At 40.4% G+C, this 22,966-nt stretch overlaps 1 protein-coding gene across 2 annotated transcripts; it reads left to right on the top strand.

Annotated features, from left to right (window-relative positions):
• The first annotated feature begins 346 nt into the window (after nucleotides 1-346).
• Nucleotides 347-17,462, top strand: LOC102226304 (kelch-like ECH-associated protein 1). 2 transcript variants are annotated; one of them, XR_002754494.1, is made up of 13 exons: nucleotides 347-497; nucleotides 5,458-6,263; nucleotides 7,693-7,892; nucleotides 7,991-8,147; nucleotides 9,416-9,508; nucleotides 9,662-9,808; nucleotides 9,936-10,042; nucleotides 11,248-11,377; nucleotides 11,522-11,718; nucleotides 14,145-14,350; nucleotides 14,471-14,647; nucleotides 16,215-16,441; nucleotides 16,559-17,462. XR_002754494.1 is itself a non-coding variant. In XM_023352925.1 (12 exons), the coding sequence occupies exons 2-12, from the start codon at nucleotides 6,051-6,053 to the stop codon at nucleotides 16,388-16,390; spliced, it is 1,803 nt and encodes a 600-aa protein (XP_023208693.1). In that variant the 5' UTR covers nucleotides 348-497; nucleotides 5,458-6,050; the 3' UTR covers nucleotides 16,391-17,462. The 2 variants fall into 2 exon arrangements, 1 of the variants encoding a protein (XP_023208693.1); XM_023352925.1 differs by having other exon boundaries at nucleotides 348-497; nucleotides 16,215-17,462.
• Nucleotides 17,463-22,966: the final 5,504 nt, after the last annotated feature.

The raw sequence follows: 22,966 nt of genomic DNA, 5'->3' as shown, positions 1-22,966 counted from the left end.
AAAACGTGGAAAATGAGTGTAATATGGACGCGGGGTTTCCCCCCTCCACTCCCCTACCTTTGCATGATCCGCTTTTGCCAGCCGTGTGGCTGTTACTAATGGCCAAGTCTTCAGTGTGCGGGGTTCAGTTTCAGTTTGAGGAATGCTGCCCCGGTCTGTTTACCTGCTGCTGGCTGTTCTCTCACTGTGAAAAGTTGCAGAGTCATGGAGGTGTAGAAATTTCCTCCCGCCCTCTAACGCATCCCGTAGAACGGCTTGGCCTCAGAAACGACGGCTGCTGCTGCTGCACTTTGAACTGAGCACAGTTCTGCTTTTTTTTTTTTTGACGTAGCATGGGACGGACAGTTTCGTCCAAGAGAGAGAAAAGGGGACAGAAAGCTGCAACCTGCCTGCCACCGGAGAGGTCATCCTTCCCTCGGACAGACACCCGAACCCTGCTTCGGTGTGAATGCGGACCGCCGCGTTTTGTTGTTGTGACCCAGGGAGTTTGACAGCTGGTGAGTTGCTACAGCTGCTTCACACGATGTGTTGACGCTCGGGGGAAAAAACAGAAATCAGTGTAATACGACTGTTCGGGTGTTGGCACTCGTGATACAACTCATAGCAACTCTTATCCCACACTGGATATTTAAAATCCTATTAGTTTATGGGGTTTTTTTTTTCCTTGACGGGCGCAGAGTCCTAAAAAGAAAGTGAAACTTTTTACTCACTCCGGTTTGTTGACGATTTAAAACAATCTTTGCAGTGAGACAAGTGGCTCCAAATATCCCGGTAAATGAATGATTAGATAAATAATATTGTTTAATTTTAAAACAATATAACAAGTGCTCCATTATTATTTATGCCATTTCCCCACTAATTGTAACCTGTGCTTTCCATCAGTTTTGAATCAATATCGTTCAGGTTTAATGTGTAGTCAGTGTAACTACTAACAAGTTCATTTTCTCTGCTTAGACTTCTTGGTTCACTTAATGGCACCCCTAGTGGAAATGTGTGAAAGCCCTTAAAATAAAATCATCATATTTTGCAAAAGCAGACATACAGTATGTATGTATGTATGTATGTATGTATGTATGTATGTATGTATGTATGTATGTATGTATGTATGTATGTATGTATGTATGTATGTACAGCACAGACCAAAAGTTTGGACACACCTTTTAATTCAATGAGTTTCCTTTATTTTCATGACTATTGACATTGCAGATTCACACTGAAGGCATCAAAACTATGAATAACACATGTGGAAATATGCACTAAACAAAAAAGTGTAAAACAACTGAAAATACCCCTTATATTCTAGTTTCTTCAAAGTAGCAACCTTTTGCTGTGATTACTGCTTTGCACAATCTCTGCATTTTCTTGATGAGCTTCAAGAGGTAGTCACCTGAAATGGTTTTCACTTCATAGGTCAACCTGCCCTGTCAGGATAATAAGTGGGATTTCTTGCCTTATAAATAGTCATGAAAATAAAGAAAACCCATTGAATTAGAAGGTGTATCCAAACGTTTGGTCTGTACTGTATATATATATATATATAAAGTCAAATCCAATCTTTAGTTTGAGCACCTCTATTTAGTGGAGCAAAATTCCCATGTTTATACATGTTTTTATGCATTTTTGTTAGCAAGCCTATCTAGATGGCACGTAGACAGCGTCTTATGGTTGCTATGGAGATGTGTTAACCTCAACATGCCACTCTTTGCTGCAGATCTGTAGGTAAGAGGTTTGAAGATTTTTTATTTTTTTTATCTTCCTCATCATCCTGTTCACTGTGGAGGACGACAGGATAAATATTGCTCCTCATCCAGCCTGATTGGTAATGACTCGCTGAAAGAAATGGGCCTAATTGATTATTGATTGGATGCCTTAAATCTCAGATTAACTTAGAAAATGAATGTATAGATTGAAAAAAGGCTTTATGTAGTTATTTCTGAAAAGATTGTGAGGAATATTTCTCTTGAAAGGAAGATATGTAAGATAAATAGCCAACTGACAAAATGTCTAGTCACTGCAACTCTGCGTTTTGGGAGCGGGGGGTTTTCTCCAGGAGCTTCCTTATGCAAAGTCCTGCTGCTTGTCACGTTCCTTGTGCTGCAGCAACTTCAGCTCAAAGCTGACAGCACAAGTTCGAGTCAGCTGATTGCTGTTCTGCTTGGTGCTGTGTGCAGCCTGCCAGCTCAACCAATCTGTAAATGGTTAACTCCTCTTCTCTGAGCTGCCAACGCTACGTGTTGAATTCTGTCCTGAGCAGACTCACCGAGCACACAGTGATTAAAGTCAAAGGGTGTTAGTAAGTCTTTGTTTGGAATCGGATTTTGATCTGTTTTTGTCCCACTTTTCACTGCTACTCTATCCCTCTGCTGATTTCAAGTGCATTTTTAATGCGTTGAATCATTATAATCAGCTAACTGAGAAAGCTCTTTACACATATGGTCCTGAAATCACTGAGTTGGTCATAATGATGTTGTAATAGTCTAACCTCTTCACGTTTTGCAACCTAAGCAAAGCAGGCAACCAGGGACTGGAACATTGACGAAAATCTACATACACCCAGCTGTAGTGTATGTGTATGCGTGCTCATTTCTTCCTCTACATGTTCATATGACCCACAAAATGCTCAAGTGAAAGTTGGAGTTTACACAAAATTGATTATGCAACTGATTTCCTTGTATCCTTTGGCTTTGCTCAGTGAAACATTCACTACGTTTGGAAATCTGTTCATATGTAAAATATTACTCAGAGGTATGCACCAATTTATTAGTAACAGAAGGTTTTTTTCCTCCTGCCAAATGTAACGGTTAATATTTTTTTTCTGTTTCGAGCAGCAAAAGTGCATCTCTTTTACCTCAGAGATGCGCTGATCAGTTTTCTGGCTCGATACAGCTGCCCGGTTTCCCCATCATTCTAAATTTGGTTTTGGACAATAAAACAAAAATGAATTTTAAAAAATGTGCTGCATGTTTTTTCTTTTGTTTTCTTTTTTAGTTTTGAAGATTATCTTCATTTATGCATCAAAGCATTTATGCATCTCTAACCATTATCTGAGGTGTATCAGAGTGTATACTGTGGGCTGATTCATGTATAGATTTAAAAATGTAGAAATTAGTTTCATTACATCTAATTTTAAAAAAATATCAACATTTTATTTACTTATTTTTTTATTCAGAGATATACTAATTACAATTGTTCTTGTCATATGCCAATACTTTTGAAGAAGTATAATAATATGTGCTCACTGGCCACTTTATTAGGAACAATTTTTCAGTTTCTTGGTAAGCCAAATAGCAAGTCCAGTAGCCAATCACGTGGCAGTAACTTAATTCATTTTGGCATTTAGATGTGGGGAGGATGCCTTGCTGAATTAACACAAACAATGCATCAGAAAGTAGATCTAAATGTCTTTGAATGTGTCGTGTTGCTTGTTGTCAGATGGGTTTTGCAGAGTTTTTCAGAAGCTGCTGATTTGCTGGGATTTTCACTCAGAACCGTCTCTCAGGTTTTCAAAGTGCGGTGCAGAGTGGTGCAAGGTGATAACAGTGCAACGTGTGCAGAAGTGGAATTTGGTCTAATCAGAATGTAAGCATAGACTGGTTCAGTCTGGTGGTGGTATAATGCAGGGTTTACTGCAGTGTATTATAAGCCTGGCGGGCCACCAGGCTTTACTTGAGCCCCCACCAGCCTTAGCATTGCTTATTTTTCAAAAGATTTTTTTTAAATGTTTGCATTTTTTAAAGACCTTATAGTTGGTGTTCAGGTATTAATCTTCCAATCTTTTAATAACCCATAATTATCAAGTGATATTTTTTAACTCAAAAAGACAACGGGCCGCTGGATGAATGACTGCCCGAGCGCCCAACCACCGGGCTTAGCAAGTTTTCTGGGGGAAACCTTATAATGGGATAGAGGATATTTTCTTAGCACCGTTTTGTTATTTCTTTTTCTTTCTGTTTTGTGGCAACGCTCAGCCTAACGAAGCTACAGGAAGCCCCCCTCATTCTGGACTGATCCCCAGCATCACAATCCGGTTATAATAATCTCTATGATCTCAATCTCTATGATAACATCATAGAGATTGTTTTTAAAACATCTGCCACATCTTCAGTAGCAGATGTTTTAAAAACAAGCTTCAACACACAGCTCTCAACTTTCAGGATGAGACAATTGACTTGTGTGTACTAATGCTTTATTGACACTGACATATTTAATGTACAAGTCAAACTGGTCCAGTCAGCTCAGAGATGAGCTGGATGAGAACACCTGCCTGCAAGGACTGGTTTCGCTTCATTTTTCCTAGAGTCTCTTTTACATTCTGGGAAAAGAATTTAGTAACGACAGCGTGACCCTTTGCTGCATTCATTTACTTTTTTTCCCCTTTACCTTCAATGATTTTGCACTTTTTTGTCTTTATCAGCGAGCTACTGTGTAGCAAAGTCTCAGGAGTCATTCCTCCATGACTCACACTCTTTTAGCGCTTCACCGGCAGACAAAACGTTTTCAAGCAAACCTTACGTACTCATATAGTGTCAATCTAATAAAGCAAAGAAACAAACCATTATGGTTGCAATAATTATTTTAAAAGAAGATTAGAATAGATTAGATTACCTGGCCATGGTTATCAAAAATTATAGCGTTGTTGTGACGTCTGAGTGCTTTATAACATTATAAAATGACTTTTAAATACCTGCGAACACAGAACTCTTCTAAATTACGTAATTCAAGCCAGTCAAAACAGCAAACGTCACCTCCAGCTGTGGGCTGGTATTTGGTATGACGAACGTGGGTGAAAATACCACAAAGAATATGTATCAGTGTAGGATCTAAATAAAATAACATTAAACTGTAGGAACAGTATGACTGAGCGATATTGAAGCTGTCATTTTCTTAAAATTGTCACTGTATCAAGGTTTTTTATTGAGGCCCAGATTTAACAGGGTTGTTGAGTCAGGCCCAGTCCCACACCCCGATCCAAAGTCGAGCAAGACAAAAGCAAAAGAGAGAATTTTGATCACGCCTCACTAAGTTTTTCAGGTCACAGTGTCATACTTTCTGTGACGCTTTTATAGCACTTGAAGCAGTTTTCAGGATTTTGAATGTGAGACTCTTGTTTGTGTGCTACTGTTGCCCTGTAAATAAATAGAAGTATAAGTTTAAATAAATATTCATCACTATAATAGTCATTAAATTTTTTTTCTTGCTTTTGCTTGGTATTGATTCACATTTGATCGAAAAAGTAAAAATATAATTATAATTTACTATAAATTCTGAAAAAAAAGTAAGAATTTCAATAGAAAATGACCTTTTCATGAGGTGACAGGTGGAGCAGACGGCAGCAGCAGCAGTTTTATGGTTTCAGCTAAAAGGAAGTGAAACTTCAAGTGTGTTACAAAAGTACATTTTTAAGAGATCTGCTTGCTTGTTACTCATTCAGTTAACAGCATTCCTCTTCTCTTACAGGCTGAGCATCCTAAAGAGTGGTTTAAAGGAATCCCCACTAAAGCCTCCTCTGATTACGCTCTTCACAGCAGATCCGAATCTCGTCTGGAACAGTAGATGACAGCAACGCCCTAAATTGTGATAATGGCTCACCAACGTGTCTCTGAAACTTGTGAAATCCAGACCAGGAAGAATCTGATCGTCATGATTTGATTCGAAAGCTATCTGAACACACGCTGTCAGCCACGATGGAAATGAGATGTCTGGATAAGGACACATTGTGGGGTTCAACATGGTTTGCCTAAAAGACATGACCTGGACTTACTGGGATTTCCTCTGAGCTGCTCGGACTGGATTTTGGGTTTTGCTGTGGCTGCTAATGGAAACGAGCGTCGTTCTGTTTACATCCCTCATCTCTCAGGAAATCCAAACTTGACTGAATAGATTTTTGTGTGAGGTTCTCTGCAAGATGGAGCACACGAGGAAGCGTGCTCCTGTTCAACGCCTGACGCCAGTGACATAAGAAGGATTTAAACCGATAGAGACTGTATGACTCTGGCATCATCACGAAACATAAACCCTTAATCTGGAGTTTTTCTTTCACCAGCTCCAGCATGCATTGCTCTGTCAGGAAGAAACGTCCCACGTGTGAGTCTGATTTCTTGGCTATCGTTGTTCCCTCCATGCACGGGTCTGGCTACCTCGATTATACTGTCGAGAACCACGCTTCCAGATCCTTTTTGGCCATTGATGAGTTTAGACGGCAAGAGATGCTGTGCGATCTGGTGTTACACGTCACGTACAAGGACCGGACGATGGACTTCAAGGTAATCCCAAATATACAGCACTTTTAACCTTTCCTCATATTATTTTTCAGATTACAAACAGGTTAACACAAAGTGATGCATATTCTTTGCATATCTAGAAACTCAAGATTGTCAATTATATTGAAGGATGAACTTTAACTGGGCCATTTTTGCACAAAATGATTAGATCGTTGACATGTTTGCACTTTCTACTATATGGCTTGTTGCAACCTGCAGACTTTGCTTTACCCTTTGACCTGCTGAATCTGCGTAGTGCATGCGAAGGGGAAGATTAATTCTTGCAAGACAATGTAGTTAATCCAGGAGGTTTTGAATAATTCATGTACTTCTCATTGCAGTTATCAAATTTATTTTAGGTGTTGTTTATGTGACTCAAGCTCGTGCCCTCCAGTAGTATCGTTTATTAAAAATAGAAAAGCTTAAATATGATTGTGAATTCCAGTTTAGATGGAAACAAATATTAATCAAACATACATTATTCCAAACTCCAAGCTGTCAAACCTGATGACTGACAGCTTCTTCATTAACTTACTGTTTACTCTTTTTTTTATCTAATTATGATTATAAAAAATCTAAATCTGATAGTTTGCATTTAATCACACCTTCACCTTACTCTTTGTGCCAAGAACTAATCATTTTATTCTGCTATTTTAAAGCAACTTATCCATCCCAGCTAGCTATAAGTTGAGTAATTATATATAAAAAAGAAATCTCTCACAAAGTGTGGCTTTGTTGTCGCAACATTGTGCATTTGCGAACTTCATGTATTTTAATATTAAATGTTGACAAATGTTTACAATAAAAATGTCGTCCGAGTTAAACAGTGGATGTTATTAACCCTGATGTATTTATGGTTTTATTGTACCCTTGTTTAATTTAAATTTCTTACTTGGTTATACATTATTAACAGAATTAGTTCCCTTTAGGATAATCTGAGGTACAAATCTCTGCTGGACGGCTGGGTGTCAGTCTGTGCCCGATTCTTTATAAATGTCCTGCCAAAATGGCCTAAATGTATGTATTACACAGACACAGACCTGAAGATCTGTCTGTCTGAAGGAAATTCAAAAATGTTATTGTTTTAGGAATTGAATTTTGAAGATGACAAGTTCACAGAAACAACTACTCGATCACGAAATAAATATCCCAAATAAAGAAAAAAGATTGGTACATCCATAAGCTTTTGGCAATATATTATAAAGTAAAAACAAACTTTTCAAGATTAGTTAAAAAACTGAAGCATCAACAAGAAGGGATTGTGAAACACCCAACAATCCGCACTCGAAGAAACATTTTAAGGTTTCCCCTCATACATAGTGTTTTATTTACTATTTTTTGTGAGTATTATGTTTCTAAATAAGCTTGTATTCGTCAGCCTTGACCATCTTGTGCAGTACTTTATTATTAATAACTACTTGTGTGTCTTCAGGTTCACAAAGTGGTGCTGGCCTCCTGCAGTGCCTTCTTCAGAGCCATGTTCACCAGAGGCTTCAAGGAGTGCAGTGCTTCGGAGGTCACCCTGCGCGACGTGTGCCCCGAGGTGGTGGGAAGACTCATCGACTTCGCCTACACGTCCCGCATCACGGTGGGAGAGAAATGTGTGCTGCATCTGCTTTTGGCTGCCATGAGGTAAACGCTCCTGAACGGCAGCGCAGCTTCGAGGGAAACGGATGAATTCGAAGGTCGACTCTCTCCTCACGTTTTGCTTTTATCTTGTTCCTGGGAAGATATCAGATGGAGGACGTGGCCAAGGCGTGTTGTGATTTCCTCACAAAGCACCTGGAGCCGGCCAACGTCATCGGGATCTCCCGCTTTGCCGAGGAGATCGGCTGTACGGAGCTGCACAAGACGTGCCGAAAGTACATCAACTCGCACTTCAGTGAGGTGAGGTGCTCAAACCGTTGAGTCTCTTCATATGGTTTGCTTAAAGCTTCACTCTGGTGAAACATATACCAAGAAAACCAGCTGTATGTCCTGTGAATTTGGTTTAAACCCTGTACAAAGAAGGAGACCGCTGAAAATATTGACGATATTGTTTCTAAAAGTAAATCTGACTGGGTACACATAGCCACCAGGTGTAATGAACTCAAATTCTGTTCTACCTTGCAATGATTTCATTTCAGTTGTTTGCTAACATGGTAGGTTAGTGGTACCATCTGGTTTTAATGATAGTTCCACTCATAAAATGTTTCACAAAAAAAGTGCTCTTTTTCAGAAACTTAGTGCGTTTCTTTGAACATCTTCAAATGCAATGATTGGTATTTCAGCTGCTTTCTGTGCAGCTCTGCTACATTGAGATCTGCCCAGTGATACCTGATCTCAGATATCTGATCTCGGATATCACTACACAGAACAAAGCAGAGGACATTGCTAAGATGGACTGAGAGCCAGTCAGTATGTTTGTTTTTTTTTTACAGTTAACTTCATAGTAAAAATTAAAAAATACTCACGTTGTGAAAAATGAGCTTTTTACGAACTTTGGGCACAAAAATGGGTCTGAATCTGACCGTAGCCTCGTCAACATGTATCAGGAGTTTGCAAGAGACCTTTGATTATGATCATTTAAAAAAAAGCTTTGATCAGGATACATGATCTACATTTTCATTTTAGTCTTTTTCATGCCCTTTGTCTGAAGTAACTCAGCCTTGAACTTTTCCTGGCTGTGCTTTCAGATCCTCAATCAATTTCCAATAATTTTTCACTTTCTTTTCCCTGCTCTCCACTGACTTCACGTCGTCCCCCACGCGTGTTAAAGTTTAGCTGTGTGGACGTCTACGCATAACCTAGTGCCATTGAGACCAGCAGTTTTGATAACCAGCAAAAATGCTGGTTATCAAAGAAGCTAGCAGCAAAATTGTTGGTTGCTGCATTTCACTTATGCAATATGAAATGTGTCACACAGCATGCTGACCTTGCACAATCTGATAAGTCAGCGAAAAGTTCAGCTGCAGTGTGTCATATCTGAAACCCAACTGATTGGTATCAGGGACAGACTACCAAGACTCAAAACTTTGGCACATGCGTTATACTTTTTTTTTTTTTTTCCCCTATGTGACATTTTTAGATTTGTGAATGCAGCAAAATCATTCAACATGAAAAACACTCAAAGTGAACGGTTTCCAAAGTAGCTGTTTTTGTCTTTCTGACTCTAGGTGACCAAAGTAGACGAGTTCTTCAGTTTGTCTCACTGCCAGCTGCTGGAGCTCATCAGTCAGGACAGCCTGAAGGTGCTCTGTGAGTCTGAGGTACGTAGCAGCACTAGAAATAAATGGTTGCATCTATTTAGTTTCTCCCCTCCACACTGACCTGCATGTTGCTTCCTAGATTTTTGATTAAATAACGACACTGCTTTCACCCTTTTTTACCATAATCTGCATGTTAAAATAATATCCTTACAGGTGTATAAGGCGTGCACAGACTGGGTGAGGTGGGACATGGAGGGCAGAGCCCAGTACCTACATGCGCTGTTGAATGCTGTTCATATTTATGCGCTGCCTCCTAAGTTTCTAAAGAACCAGCTGCTGTCCTGCCCCATCCTCAGCAAGGTAAAAGCCCAAGCTCGGAAATCTAACCGAGAGTTTCTGCTAGAAACCGCACATTCAAGTGTTTAGTTCTTCGTTCAGTTTCAAACTATTCGTGCTTTTAAATTGTCGTTCATTTGTTTATCTCCAGGCCAATTCCTGCAAGGACTTCCTGTCTAAAATATTCCAGGAAATGACGCTGATGAAAGTTACTCCTGCACCCAATCGTGGAACCCAGCTCATCTATGTGGCCGGAGGGTATGCACTCTGTACATCCTCAACAGCAACTCGATTGTTTTTCAGAGCCTCAAATTTTTGGGGGTTTCATATTAAAAGATATTTGCCTCCAGAAAGAGGTTTAGCCTGCCACCCAGTGGATTATTTTAGGAAACACAGCCATGCTTCTCAAAGAGGAGGCATTCTTCCTTTCCAACTTTTCTATTGTCCGCAGCTTTCCATTCAGTAGCTGATAAATATATATTTATTTTTTAGGACTTCCATTATATATGAAATCACATTCATCTGCTTGAATATAACAAAGTAACAATTAGTCCTATGGTTGCTAGACATTAACTATTACATTTAGAATAAGGTTATTTTCGGAAAATTACATGTTGTTAGATTCATTTTTATACAAAGACTTAACCAAACATAAACTAAACACCAGGCAAACTTAACATGCATTTCCAATGCAGGAAACAATTTCTCAATAAAAATATTTTCAATTGGTTTATGAAAAATTAAGGGTTTTTGAAACTAAGACTGTTTAAAACATTAAAATACCTTGATATTAGGAATCAGTTAATGCCTAAAATCAACACAGATCATAGTAAGATCAAAGACCATGTAGATATCTACACATATAGATATAAACATCTTTATATGTGTATTTTATGAAATCTACCTCATTCTTCTGAAGGAAGTGAAGATGATTACAATCCTGAATTCATTTCAGTTCAATTGAAAATATTTTATTTATGTCAAAGGAAAATTAAATGTTGCCAAAACAAGTATCTTCAAAGAGTCGTTGCTGTGGGCATGAGTTATTTCCGGTAGCAGTCTGTCTTGCAACGTATCTAAAGAGGCCTCTGACTGAAGACACTGTTGTTGTGTGACGGCTGGTTAGAAAGCCGTTCCTATCCATACCTGTTATGATTAATGAAAGAAATGGTTTGAACCAACTCCTGTGGGATTTGGTGTTGTAGTTCAGGGCTTTTGAGATGCTAATCAGCTGCTCCCAGGTGTAAAAGCCATACCTTGTTGCCACAGTTACGCAACAAAACAACTGTCCGAAAGTAAAAAAGAACAAAATAGTCAAAAATACATAATAGAGCTTCTCCAATATGCTGCCACCATTACCATGCTAATCATGTTAATACTTCTATATGAATAAAAATAGTCTTTTGTCACTCTGGATATTTCTTGGAGAACTTACTCACTCTTTATGTCGTTTTTCTCTTCAGATACCGGCAGCATTCCCTGACCACCATGCAGGCGTACGATCCCAGGAGGAACGTCTGGATGAATTTGGCCGAGATGGGAACTCCATGCAGTGGACTGGGAGCCTGTACGCTGTTTGGACTCATCTACGCTGTAGGTCAAATCGCTTACATCCGCGCGTTGATCAAAAGAATGCATGGCTAACAATGTTTTTGTTTTTGCTTTAGGTTTAGGTTGCTGTACTTGAAATGAGATGATTTTCATGTGATTTTCTTTTCTTGTTTTTGTAATATCCAGGTGGGAGGCAGGAACCTGTCACTTCAGACTAACTCAGACTCCAGCGCTCTGTGCTGCTACAACCCAATGACCAACCAGTGGAGCCAGCGAGCCTCCCTCAACATCCCCAGGAACCGGGTCGGCGTGGCTGTGGTGGACGGCTGCATCTACGCCGTGGGCGGCTCCGAGGGCTCTGTGCATCACAACACGGTGGAGAGGTGAGACTCTACATACATTAATCTATACAGACCCTCCAGAAATAATTCAATATAAGTGACAGGATGAATGGTCTTGAGAGTTTCGCTCCTTTACTTTTAAATCACGCTGAGCCTCCCTTTGGGTATTTCTCAGTGAAACCTGCAGAAGTGGTTAAGCAGATTACTGCTTGTGGCAAAATCAGACAAAGCATGTTGGGACAAACCTTTCTGGAATGTCAATCTTGATGGGAATGCTTTGCATCTTCATGCTGCCTGAAGTAGCTGCGTCGACGTCATTCTGTTACCAAGAAATGATTTTCTTTCTCTTTTAGCCTTTTTCAAAAAAGAATGGATTTCTAAAGCATGCAAGAGGAGAATCATTGGCACTCATCTGCACCAGCCTCATGATAAATTTTATAAGTGCTTTTAAAACGCGATGTAAAGAATAAATGTTAAGCATTAATAAGAATTATGTTATTAATGTTAGGTGGGGAAAAAAACAAGGCAAGAAATTCATGGAACAGTCTAATGCCTCGGCTTTAATACGGCTAAACTGAGATGAGGAGATAATGTCATTACATGCATACTCTGCTGCTGATAAAATACCACGAGTACAGAGGACGGGTTAACTGGTCAAAGGTTTAAAGCTAATGCCATTCTCAAGGACACCTGGTCAAGGTGACTGTAACGCCGATCGATTTGTAGCTCCCAATCAAAGAACAAAATGCATGACACAAAAAACTGTAAACCAAGCTGTTTCCTTTTTTCTGTATTATATTTTTTTCTTGACAAAAATCTGTTTGCAAGACATCATCAGTCTCGAAAGCAACCACAACAGCAGTGAGCATCAAATCTGACAAGATCTGAGGTAATTTCCTGTCATATTGGACAGAGACACTTGCTGCACTCTGATTTGATTTGCTGTACAGTGAAGGTCTATCTAACTCTGTGGGACTTTGTCTGTTTCTTTTCTCCTGATTTAATGGTTCTGCATCAAAATCGTCTCTGGGTTTGGTTATCTGTTCGTCTGAAACACATGAGCGTAATGTGACATTTAGCGCAGCAACAGTTAGCTTCTAAGCAAGCATGTACTGAATTTGCAAAATAATACCAACCAATGGGCTACATACAGGTGCATCTCGTCAAACTGGAGAGCATGCAGACTTTTCTCCACATTTCTCTGCATTTAGCTCTGATTTCTGCTGCTTGTTTGCCTTGTTTTTTTCCCTTCCTTTTCCTCTCAGTTTTCCACTAATGGAAATTTAAATGTGCTGTTCCTGCCTAATTGTCGTCTTCTGCTGCTGTTCCTGCTTGGTTCTCTTTAGCATTGCTTGGTCTCTGACCTCAAGGCTCCTTCATTCAAGAACAGAGACGCATCAGTCACTCCCTGACGTGTCGAACAATACGGACACGGAGCGATAAGATTGGAGCTCGGACGCTAAAATCAAACTCGCACAATGTTGGCTAATAGAGACGTATTTCAGCATTCACGCCTGACTTGTCTGACTGAAATGAATTCAATATTCTCGGGGCTCATTGCTGCACACAGACACCTGTTACCTCTAAAGCAGTGTCAGCACTGAGCATTTTAAGCGTTTGTTCCACATTACGGAGAAGTTTTCAGGGTCGCTGACAGATGCCTCAAATTGAAACCAAGTTCGTTGGCGCTCGCCGAGCTTCCCCTGCTTTTTAACTCTTTAAAGATTCACGTTTGTTTTACTTTGTACAAGTGCAGCTCGGTGGGTGTTATGAATAATTCATTCAAGAAACGAGTTTCTGAAGAAGGTCCCGAGGGGGCAGAGAGAGAGGGGGGAAAAAAGAATCTAACGCATGCAATTAAAATAATGAGGTTTACAGAGAAAAGATTTGATGCGTTGCAAAAATACAATGAATTCAACGTAAATTAATCTTAAGAACAAATTTTCATTTGCTTGTAATTTCATCCTATTTATCCAGTCATTGAGCTCATTAACCTGAACTATTCCGCTTATGATTTCCCGCTCATGCCTGACATTCTCGAGCTTTGCAAATTAAACTTTTTTTTAGAAATTCTTAGATATGCAGAAGTGTACATTTATAGCTAGTTCAACAACTTAATTTTTCATGCTAAATCTTGGAGTCGTCTTGAGCCGGTAACTTTTAAAGTGTCTCCAGGTCAACATGTTTGCCTCCAGCCTGCCTCCTCTGCTGTTTCAACATCTTCGGCTTCGCTATAAAGCTTGTTAATATTTGCCGAGCACGGTTGCGGGCTTAACCTAATCCACTCAGAAGTTGACTGGCTCTCGCAGACCAAGGAGGTCATTGCACTTGGCCGCGCCTCTCTCTGCATCCGTTTGAAGTCTGCAGAAGTGCTGCAGTGATTTATTGGAACCGGTTGTCAAGTAAAGTCGTTAAAGGTAGGTAACGGGCGATCGCTCGACTGACTGACTGCCGTTTGCTCCCTACAGGTGGGATCCGGAATGTAACCGCTGGTCTTTTGTGTGTCCGATGTCCGTGGCTCGACTCGGAGCGGGCGTGGCGGCCTGTGGGGGGGCTCTGTACGTGGTGGGGGGGTATGACGGACAGAACCGCTGGAACACAGCTGAGCGATACCTACCTGACTCGAACACCTGGCAACCTCTAGCTCCAATGAACACTAGACGCAGCGGACTGGGTGAGCTGGATCTGACCACGCTTATGTTCATCTCGGAAGTATTTTTCTAAAAATATAAACATTAACAACCTCCAACTTATTTTGCTCCTACTTTTTTTTTTTTTTTTCCATGTTTTGCAGGATTGGTTAGCATGAACTCTTACCTGTACGCCATAGGAGGCTATGATGGGCGGAACCAGCTGTGCACGGTGGAACGCTACAACACCACCAGGAACATCTGGGAGCCCAGGGCCTCCATGAAGCACTGCCGCAGCGCGCTGGGAGTCACAGCCCACCAGGGACGCATCTACGTCTTTGGTCAGTCTTAGCACTGATGTTGGTCGCATAACACACAAGTCAGAAAAAGTACGCTTGTGAGTGCCTCACAAGCGTACTTTAACCCGTTCCCATCGGGATTTTATTTGATAGACGAACACAAAGTACTTCCTAGACGTTTCAGCAGAGTTCAGCTCCATCCGAACTGCAGGTTCAAAACAAACACGATGGATAAAGCATCTGTTTCACTGTCAGATGAGTCAATTTGTCAAAGTTTTTCCAAATGTCTGTGAAAAAGCTGAACTGATGTAAAAGTGTTCAGGAATTCAAGTTGGACGACAGTAAAAGTGGTGCTTTGATGGTGTGTAGCGTCTGCAGTCTGCAGGCGTGACGAGCAGTTAGAGACGAAACATTTACTGATGAGCCGAAGGGACAAAAAGTCTAAAAATCTTTTCAAGTTGCTAAGTGCGCTGAAGTCTGAAGCGTCTGCCTGCCACATTTCTCCTCAACAGTTGTTTATGGAAGTGATGTTTTTGCAGTTTGTGCATAAAGGTGCAGACTTTGTGCAAGTCCATAATTTAAATATGTTCTAAATACATCCAACTTAAGGCAAACAGACACATAAATAGCACATACATTGATTGAATGTTGTCTCCATTTTTATAAGTTAAGGAAGTGATGCAATAGAAGCAAATACTTTTTCCATCAAATTGCACTAAAGACTGCGTTTATATTTGTCAATCGTCATATTTGACCTTTTCTACTAGTAAATACATAAATTGGAATAAGGATTTCATTTTAATTAGATCTTGATGACACGCTGTAGAGGTGAATCAGGTAAATGGTTTGATTCAAGCGTATTGAAGTTGGAAACTCCAGTACAACCATTTGCACTGAGCTAATTAGTAAATGTTTGTGAGTTCAGCTAAAGCCTTTAAAGAAAACATGAGAATCTCTTTTTCCTGTCAGATGTCATATAGGAAAGACAGGAAACATGTGTAGGAAGGTGCAAAAGAAACTTTTTTTTACCTACATGCAACATTCTTTGGATGTGCAGATAGATTAGATCAAAGCATATTTATGTCTTAGAATGGCCTAGTCAAAGTTCACACCATTAGGAATCTGTGGTAACACTGTATCGTTGACACACTACTGGTCTACCACCAAAGATCCTGATAAAATACTTTGGAGTTTGTAATGTGATGAACAAAATGTGAAGCCGAATAAAATTGTTTTAATGGGCGCCATTCTGAGGCAGCGTAAGATCATTTTTATGCCCGGGTCATAAAATCTCTCTGTGGTTATGTGTTTCCAGTAGGTTTCTTCTTCTGGTTTGTTAATTTGAAGCTTGAGAACAACAATAATACCATAAACTAATTAGGTCATTCTGATTGTTTTGCAGGCAGGTCGATCAGAAGGTGATGCTTTGTTTTTACAGAGAAGCATGGACTCTGCTTTAGCTTTAACTTTAAGGTTAACAGGTATTAACTATGGATATTGAGTTCCTATACATGAAATCTATGTTTGCTAATCCTGAACTGGGCTAATAAACTGGTTAAGGACCAAATGACTTGAAGCTGCTTCCTTCTTTAACGCCACTCTGTTTCAGGGGGCTTCAACCAGCACGGCTTCCTGTCCAGCGTCGAGTGCTGCTGTCCGGACCAAAACGAGTGGGCGCTCATCACCGACATGCCCGTTGGACTCAGCGGCATGGGCATCACCGTCACCATGGAGCCCTGCCCCGGCCCCCTGCCCGAACGAGAAGATGAGGATGAATACATGTAGGCCAAAGGACGAAGAGGTGTTGCAATTTAAAAGCAGAAACAAGCGAAGAGGGTTCGTGAAATCAAAAGACGTTCCAAAATCAATAAAAAATTTTTTTATTTTTTTTTAGCCGAATAAAAAAAAATTTTTTATTTTTTTTTTATGTCGCCTCCTTCATGGATTTCGCAGAGAATGCATCTCAGGAGACCTTGATGCGGGCCGAAGAGTAGTTTCTGTTTCAAGCACAATCACGCACAAAAAAAGAAACTACCTGACTGAAAGGAATGTTTATTGAGACTTTTTCTTAAAAAAAGGAAAAGACAAATAAGGCCGTGCTGAAGGACTCTCTCATGTTATTTCCCCTTTCTTTGTCCCCTTCAGGTTGTCAGAGCCGCATAAAATTTCTAAAAAGTCCATTTAAATAGATTTGATTGTTTTTATTTCTACTCTTTTCTGTTTGCATCTTTGACAGTGATTCTCAAAAGTTAACCCCTGTTAAACATCAAAGTTTTTAGACTTACACCAGTGAGACCATGATGAATAATTTTCACTTTTAAGTTCATCTATATCCTTTACTATTTACTATTTTTAAAAACAAATTTGCCCTGTAGCAAATATAATAATTATAGCTGCATAGAGTAATCACTTCCTGGGATCTATGTTTTTAATGATCCCACTGCAGAAAAACGTCAACCCTGTTTACCAATCTCAACATTCATCAAGTTTATTGCATATCAATTATCGATATATTGGTTATTGCCATCCTAGCAGACATTATTCCTAGCTGATACTGCCACATAATGAGATTATTCTGATTCTACTTATTTCGTTTCCAGTTAAATTTTACTATACAAATGTAAATATTTATCATGGTCTCATTCGTTGGTGTTTTAATGGGTTTTGTAAAGTTTTGAGAGCCACTGTTTCCTGTTCAGAAGAAGCACTTTTAAAAAAAAAAATGTTCTGCTGTTAATTCAATTCCCTGGTTTTTGTGTACCAATATTCCTGTGCAATCATTATTTTTATTGTTGTTGTCCGTGACGATAAATGTAATTTTATAAGTTAATTATAAACATATTTCTATCAGTGTTTACGTAATAGTCCTGTTTTTCTTTAACATACATCTCCTGTCACACAGTGCAGCTTCAGTAGATTCTGTAACAGCCTTCGTGTCACCACTAGATGGTGGAATAAGGCTGAAAATCGAGACAGAAGGAGGTCTAAATGTGTTCACATCCTGACAAACAACAGGAGACTCAAATATGTAACAATGCAACGTGGGCACGATGAGCTTGGACGCGTTTGGCTCGTGTTTTATTCATACTCGCAGCTACCGAGACCCTCCGAGAAGCTTTCATTCTCGCAGTCCAGAAGCAAAGACACAGGCCACTGGGCTGCGAGCAGAGTTAGTCATCAAACACAGACGTCACTCAGTGTGTTTGCGTCCTCCTCTTCCGCGCTGCTGCTCCCCGTCTCCTCCATGTCTCACCTGCAGTCATCCCAGCAGGACTTCAGATAGGAAGTTGAGCACAGCCTCGGTCACCTCATCAGGTTTCCGAGATGAACAGATGAGAGGAAAATGTTTCATTTGTCATCTGGGATGTTAAGTTGGGACGTGGTTACTTGTCCAGTTCCGAGTGCGTCCTGCGTACGGCGTTGACAGAGCAACCTGTTGGGCGATGAGTATGGATGGGCATGGAGGAAGAGGAGGAGGAGGAGGAGGAGGAGAAGGGGGCAGATGCGCGCTCGGGGCCCCGAAGGGCGCGTGCAGAGACGATCGAGAAAGTAAAGGGCTCTTACTCACCACTTGCAGCCCTACATAAGAACGAGTGACTCACATGGCGAACGCATGACGCAGGCGTCTCGTACACATTTGCACTTGGTTACACAAATACGGGTATGCGTGCGCACAAACACATTTGTTCTTTATCTCTGTGTGTGTGTGTGTGTGTGTGTGCATGCGTGCGCACACTGGTGCAAAAACAAAGCTGCCTGTCTCTTATTCACAGGCTGTGGAAACAGATTTGACTCAATGTGTTCATTGTCTCATGAGGGGAGGGGAAGAAAGACGGGAGATGTCGCACTGTACGGCAGGGAGATTTGCCTTTTGCCGAGAGTCACTGGAGGAAAATTAGTGCGCATGCAGATGTAGGCTGTTGTTCATCTTTTGCATGTTTGCCGAACAGTTGCACAACCCCAAGAGAGAATCTGATGCTCACAGACACAAGATGCAGTTACTGATATTTATAATGAGCGTTCATAAAGAATAATAACTGGGCTGCTTAGCCCAGTTATTATTGGGGGCAAAATCATGAGTTCCCTAAAGAAAGCCATAAGAAGGCACATTTGTAGTTAAGAGAAAATCCAATGTCATAGAAGGTGCTCTTGTCAAGCAAGACAAGCATCATGCTGTGGGAAGAGGTGGCCAGAGCTAATTCTGGGCACTCTGGTCCAGTCAAAGTCCAGACCTAAGTCAACACAACATGACAAACAAAGTAAAGTCATTGTGATCTGCTTTTAAAATGTCTTTGTTTTATGGTCCTAGTATCACTTATAAGTTAGTGTGACGGTCCTTATTATCAAAGGTTTAGAAGACTACTGGTTGATAGGAAGGTGGATGAAGCCAACATCTTCTGTGGAGATGCATAGTAGTGGCAGCGTCATGCTGTAGATGTCTGGCTTTCCTTTTTTTCCCATTTAGCAGTGGCAGAACTTGTTCTATGTTTGAACTGTTTTAAATAAGACTTTCTGAGTTATCAAAACTTCCATCTCCATCTATAAACCTTCAATCTGTATCTTAGACCCAAAACCATTAAAAAGTTATTTTAATTCTAAAATACATACATTCCAATTGATCATATCTAAATATGATTGATATATCCTTAGTAACAGGCATGTCCCACAGGCCTTAAAGGTTTACTTGAGATGTTCTCTAGATCATCTCAGAATTGGCCTATGTAGATGCTCATCTTCCAGCAAGGCAACAACACAAATCATACAGTCACAGTTGCAATGGCATGGTTTAGGTCGAGGGAGATTCTGATGTCTAAATGGCCCAGTCAAAGTCCTTATCCTAACTCCAACTCTTTGGCAAGACTTAAACATTGACTCTCACCGATGCTCCCCGTGGAATCTAACTCAGTTTGAGCTATTTTGCAAAAAAAAAGGGAAGGCAAAAGAATTTCCGTCTCTAGATGTGAAAAGCCAGAGACCTACCCTGAAGTCATGCAGCTGGAATCGCATTGAGCTCACATTAGCCCTTGAAAGCATCGTTTTAGACTGAAATTCACTAAACACTTTCAGATTTATTTTGCTTGTGTTGGTCTAATCATGCATAAAATCTCAATAAAACACAATCAGCGTCTGTAGCTGTGCTGAGACAAAATGTGAAAAGGCCCATTTTTTTTTTATCTGGTGTGTTGCTTGACCATTAAAACAGATGAAACTAAACTCACAATCTGGTTCAATCTGGTCATCGGGTCTTAGCTCTTAGTATGTGGAAAAACTGAGAAGGGACTTTAAAATCAATCACTGACATATAATGTAATGACATTGGTAGTATTACTAAGTGTTACAATGAGCTTTATTCTGTTGGATGTGGTATGTTTGGTCTTATTTAGATCTGGGCTGAATTGAGGCTCTCCAGGACCTGAAGAGGTGCATGTGTGTAAAGGGGGACGGGGTGGAGACTGTTAATGCCAGTGGGCCCTTAGGTACACGTGTGTAAGTGTGACCTTGGGAAGTGATGACCTCATCAACATCCCTGCCTGCAAAGCTAATCTGTTTCATTCTGAAGGATGCTCTCGCAATGGAGCCACTCATGAAGGTGACATTGGTGAGTGGGGCTGCTGGTGGCGTGGATACACACCCCTCTGTCTTTCTCTCTCCCTCTCTCTGAGCCGCATGCACAAGCACGCTGAAATACGGATTACAGGCACGGCGCATGCAAGTAGGTGAGTGTGCTGCAAATGGGATAGAAAATGTGGAGAAAAATAATAATAATAGCGCACACTCTCGTTAATAAACCACTGCAACTGCGAAATAAACCTCCGCAGTTTGCGTCTGCTCAGGGCCAAAAACCCGTGACGCTGGCGCACAGATCAAAATGCTGCAGATTTCTGCTCTCAGGGCAACCCAGTTGTTTGTGCATAAGTATGGACTCAACAATAATTTCTGCGTCTATGTGCAATTCAGTAGCTAATCTTCGGCAAGCGCCCAGATATATATATATATAAAAGCCCCCAGCAGGTTATTTTAAGTGAAAATAAAGCGTAAGAGTTTTTCTAACCTCAGTGCTGAGTTGCTGCACTGGAGGAACTTTGACAACTACACCACTTTTTTTTTTCTTCCCCCTGATCGTGTCATCTTACACTGCATGCATCTTCACCCTCTTCACTGTAAACACATGCCCTTAAGCAAGGCACCTCTTGCTGATGTGGTGGAGCTGATGGGTAAAGAGATATGAGACTGCGAAGCTGATTGCATGCAAGCGACACGAACAAGAAGCAGAGCGTTCTCATGGAAGGGATCAATGCATAAGGCTGACAAGGCGCCGGTTGATGTTTGTTTTATAGTCCTTACCAATATGCTGCGATGTAGCATAAAAATATTAAGGATTCGTTGGCTGAAACTTTAATTGTACCATTGCAGTTTGCAGAAAGCAAGAGGAACACGTCACTTATTGATAGGACTTTTTGGATTTGTTCAAGTATTTCTAAAAGAAAACTACGGGACTCATCCCTAAATTAAATTAGTGCTGCAGTGGCATAATAGTACACTGAACATGTTAGGAAGTATTCACATTTTGCGTACCAATTATTTTTGGGGGGTTGGGGGGGAAGTAACCCTTTGGCAAATAATAGTTTGTTTACAAAATCAATAGCGCCAAATGCATCCCTGGCTTTAGCATTTCCTTTCATGTGTACTTTCCTTTTTAAATTGCTTGGAGTATCCATCATTTTTTTGTTTAGTAGTCCTTGACGTTTTGTTTCAAACGTATCGCGGAATAGGCGCTGGCTTGATGAGGACCCACATTTATCACGCTCAAAATTAGAGGACGGTTGGAAAGAATGCCATCTTGTGGTCACCGACTTTCCATAACAGACATTAGGAGTTACGTACGTGCCTAATGGCTGTTTGGGAGGAGTGAGAGAAAAAGCCCTCTTTTACTGTTCTGTCAAAACAGAAACATGCCAGATGGGATTGGTATTGAGCTTTCTGGGTTATGAATATGTGGAAGCACCACCTGCTCACGGTTAAGTACGGTGGAGGATCTGTATTGCTGTGGGCCTGTTTCTCCTCTACAGGCCCTGGGAGTGTTGCAGAGGGCACCCCAAAGTAAAATAATTCAAAAATAAAAACCTTGAGAGATTTGTCAGAAAAACTGAAAAATGGGTTGTCACTGGGACTTTCATCAGGATAATGATCCATAGCTAGATTGGCACAAAATGGTTCACAAAACATAAAATGAACCGACGTCTGTGGTAGTCTCATGCCACAGACCTCCTACAGGAAACGTTTGTGGTAAACCGGAGAGAAGAAATTGTAGTAACACCGACCCGTGGCTCTAATTCAGGGTTCTCAAGCTCCAGTCCAATCAAATTGCTGAATTACATTCTCATCATGGCATCACATTCTTAAAAACTGCCTAAAAAACACATCTCTTTAAATCCGTTTACATGTTTTATTTACATAAACTCATGATAGTTTCCTGGTTTCTTATGTTGTTGTTAACTTGTTTCTACAGTGTCCTGGAGTGTTTTGAAAGACACTTTAAATATGTATAATCATACATGCATAATGTTATAAAAAATGTAGATCCCAAATGTAAAAATCATACTGAAAACTTGAGGAATGAGTTAAAGAGAAGAGGCTGTAACAGGACGCAAGGCTATAAATGATATTGGGAGACTGCATGGCAAAGCACCTCATGTCCATTGTTAAGTACGGTGAACAATCTGTGATGCCATGTGTTTCTCCTTCAAAGAGCATGGGAACCATGTTAGAGTGCATGACATTCTTAATTAGGCTGTCACTCAGTCTTCTGCCAGGGTAAAGATCTAACACATATACTGCTTTAGCAACACAAAAATGGTTCACCCAATCCAAAATTGGCTTTCTTACAAGGCTGTATGAGTCCCAGACCTAAGTCCAGTTGAAAACCCTTGGGAAGAGACAAAGAGCAGAAGAGAAGGTCTTTATATATCATAAAAAAAGACGCAAGGCCCTAGATGATATAAGGATATGCGTGACAATGCAACTCATGGCTATTGTTAAGTATGTTGGGGGATCCATGATGCTGGGGGCTTGTTTCTCTTTCAAACAGCCCAGAAATCTTGCAAGAGTGCATGAAATGGTGAGCTTTTTGAAAGAAGGGCATTTCACATAAATATGAATCATAAACGTAAACTGTGGTGACATGTTGTTTTGAAAAGATAATGAGTGAGAGAAAAAAATGCATGAGAAAAGCAACCATTTTCTTTGGTTATCTCAATCCCCAGGTCTCAAATGCTACTTTAAAAAATCAGTGAAGTGAGCCGAGGAGCCTCAGGTCGACTTGGGAGAAATATTCTTTAACTCAGAATATGAGAAGTTTGC

This window comes from Xiphophorus maculatus, chromosome 19, assembly GCF_002775205.1.
Source record: "Xiphophorus maculatus strain JP 163 A chromosome 19, X_maculatus-5.0-male, whole genome shotgun sequence".
Classification (NCBI taxonomy): domain Eukaryota; kingdom Metazoa; phylum Chordata; class Actinopteri; order Cyprinodontiformes; family Poeciliidae; genus Xiphophorus; species Xiphophorus maculatus.
This window is presented reverse-complemented; position numbering and strand designations above follow the sequence as displayed.

Bases quoted from the DNA above. Each gene is read 5' to 3' on its own strand.
- LOC102226304 (XM_023352925.1), top strand. From the start codon at position 6,051: ATGCATTGCTCTGTCAGGAAGAAACGTCCCACGTGTGAGTCTGATTTC. The intron at 9,509-9,661 runs GTACGTAGCAGC...ATATCCTTACAG, and splicing joins AGGTGCTCTGTGAGTCTGAG to GTGTATAAGGCGTGCACAGA. The intron at 14,648-16,214 runs GTCAGTCTTAGC...ACTCTGTTTCAG, and splicing joins GGGACGCATCTACGTCTTTG to GGGGCTTCAACCAGCACGGC.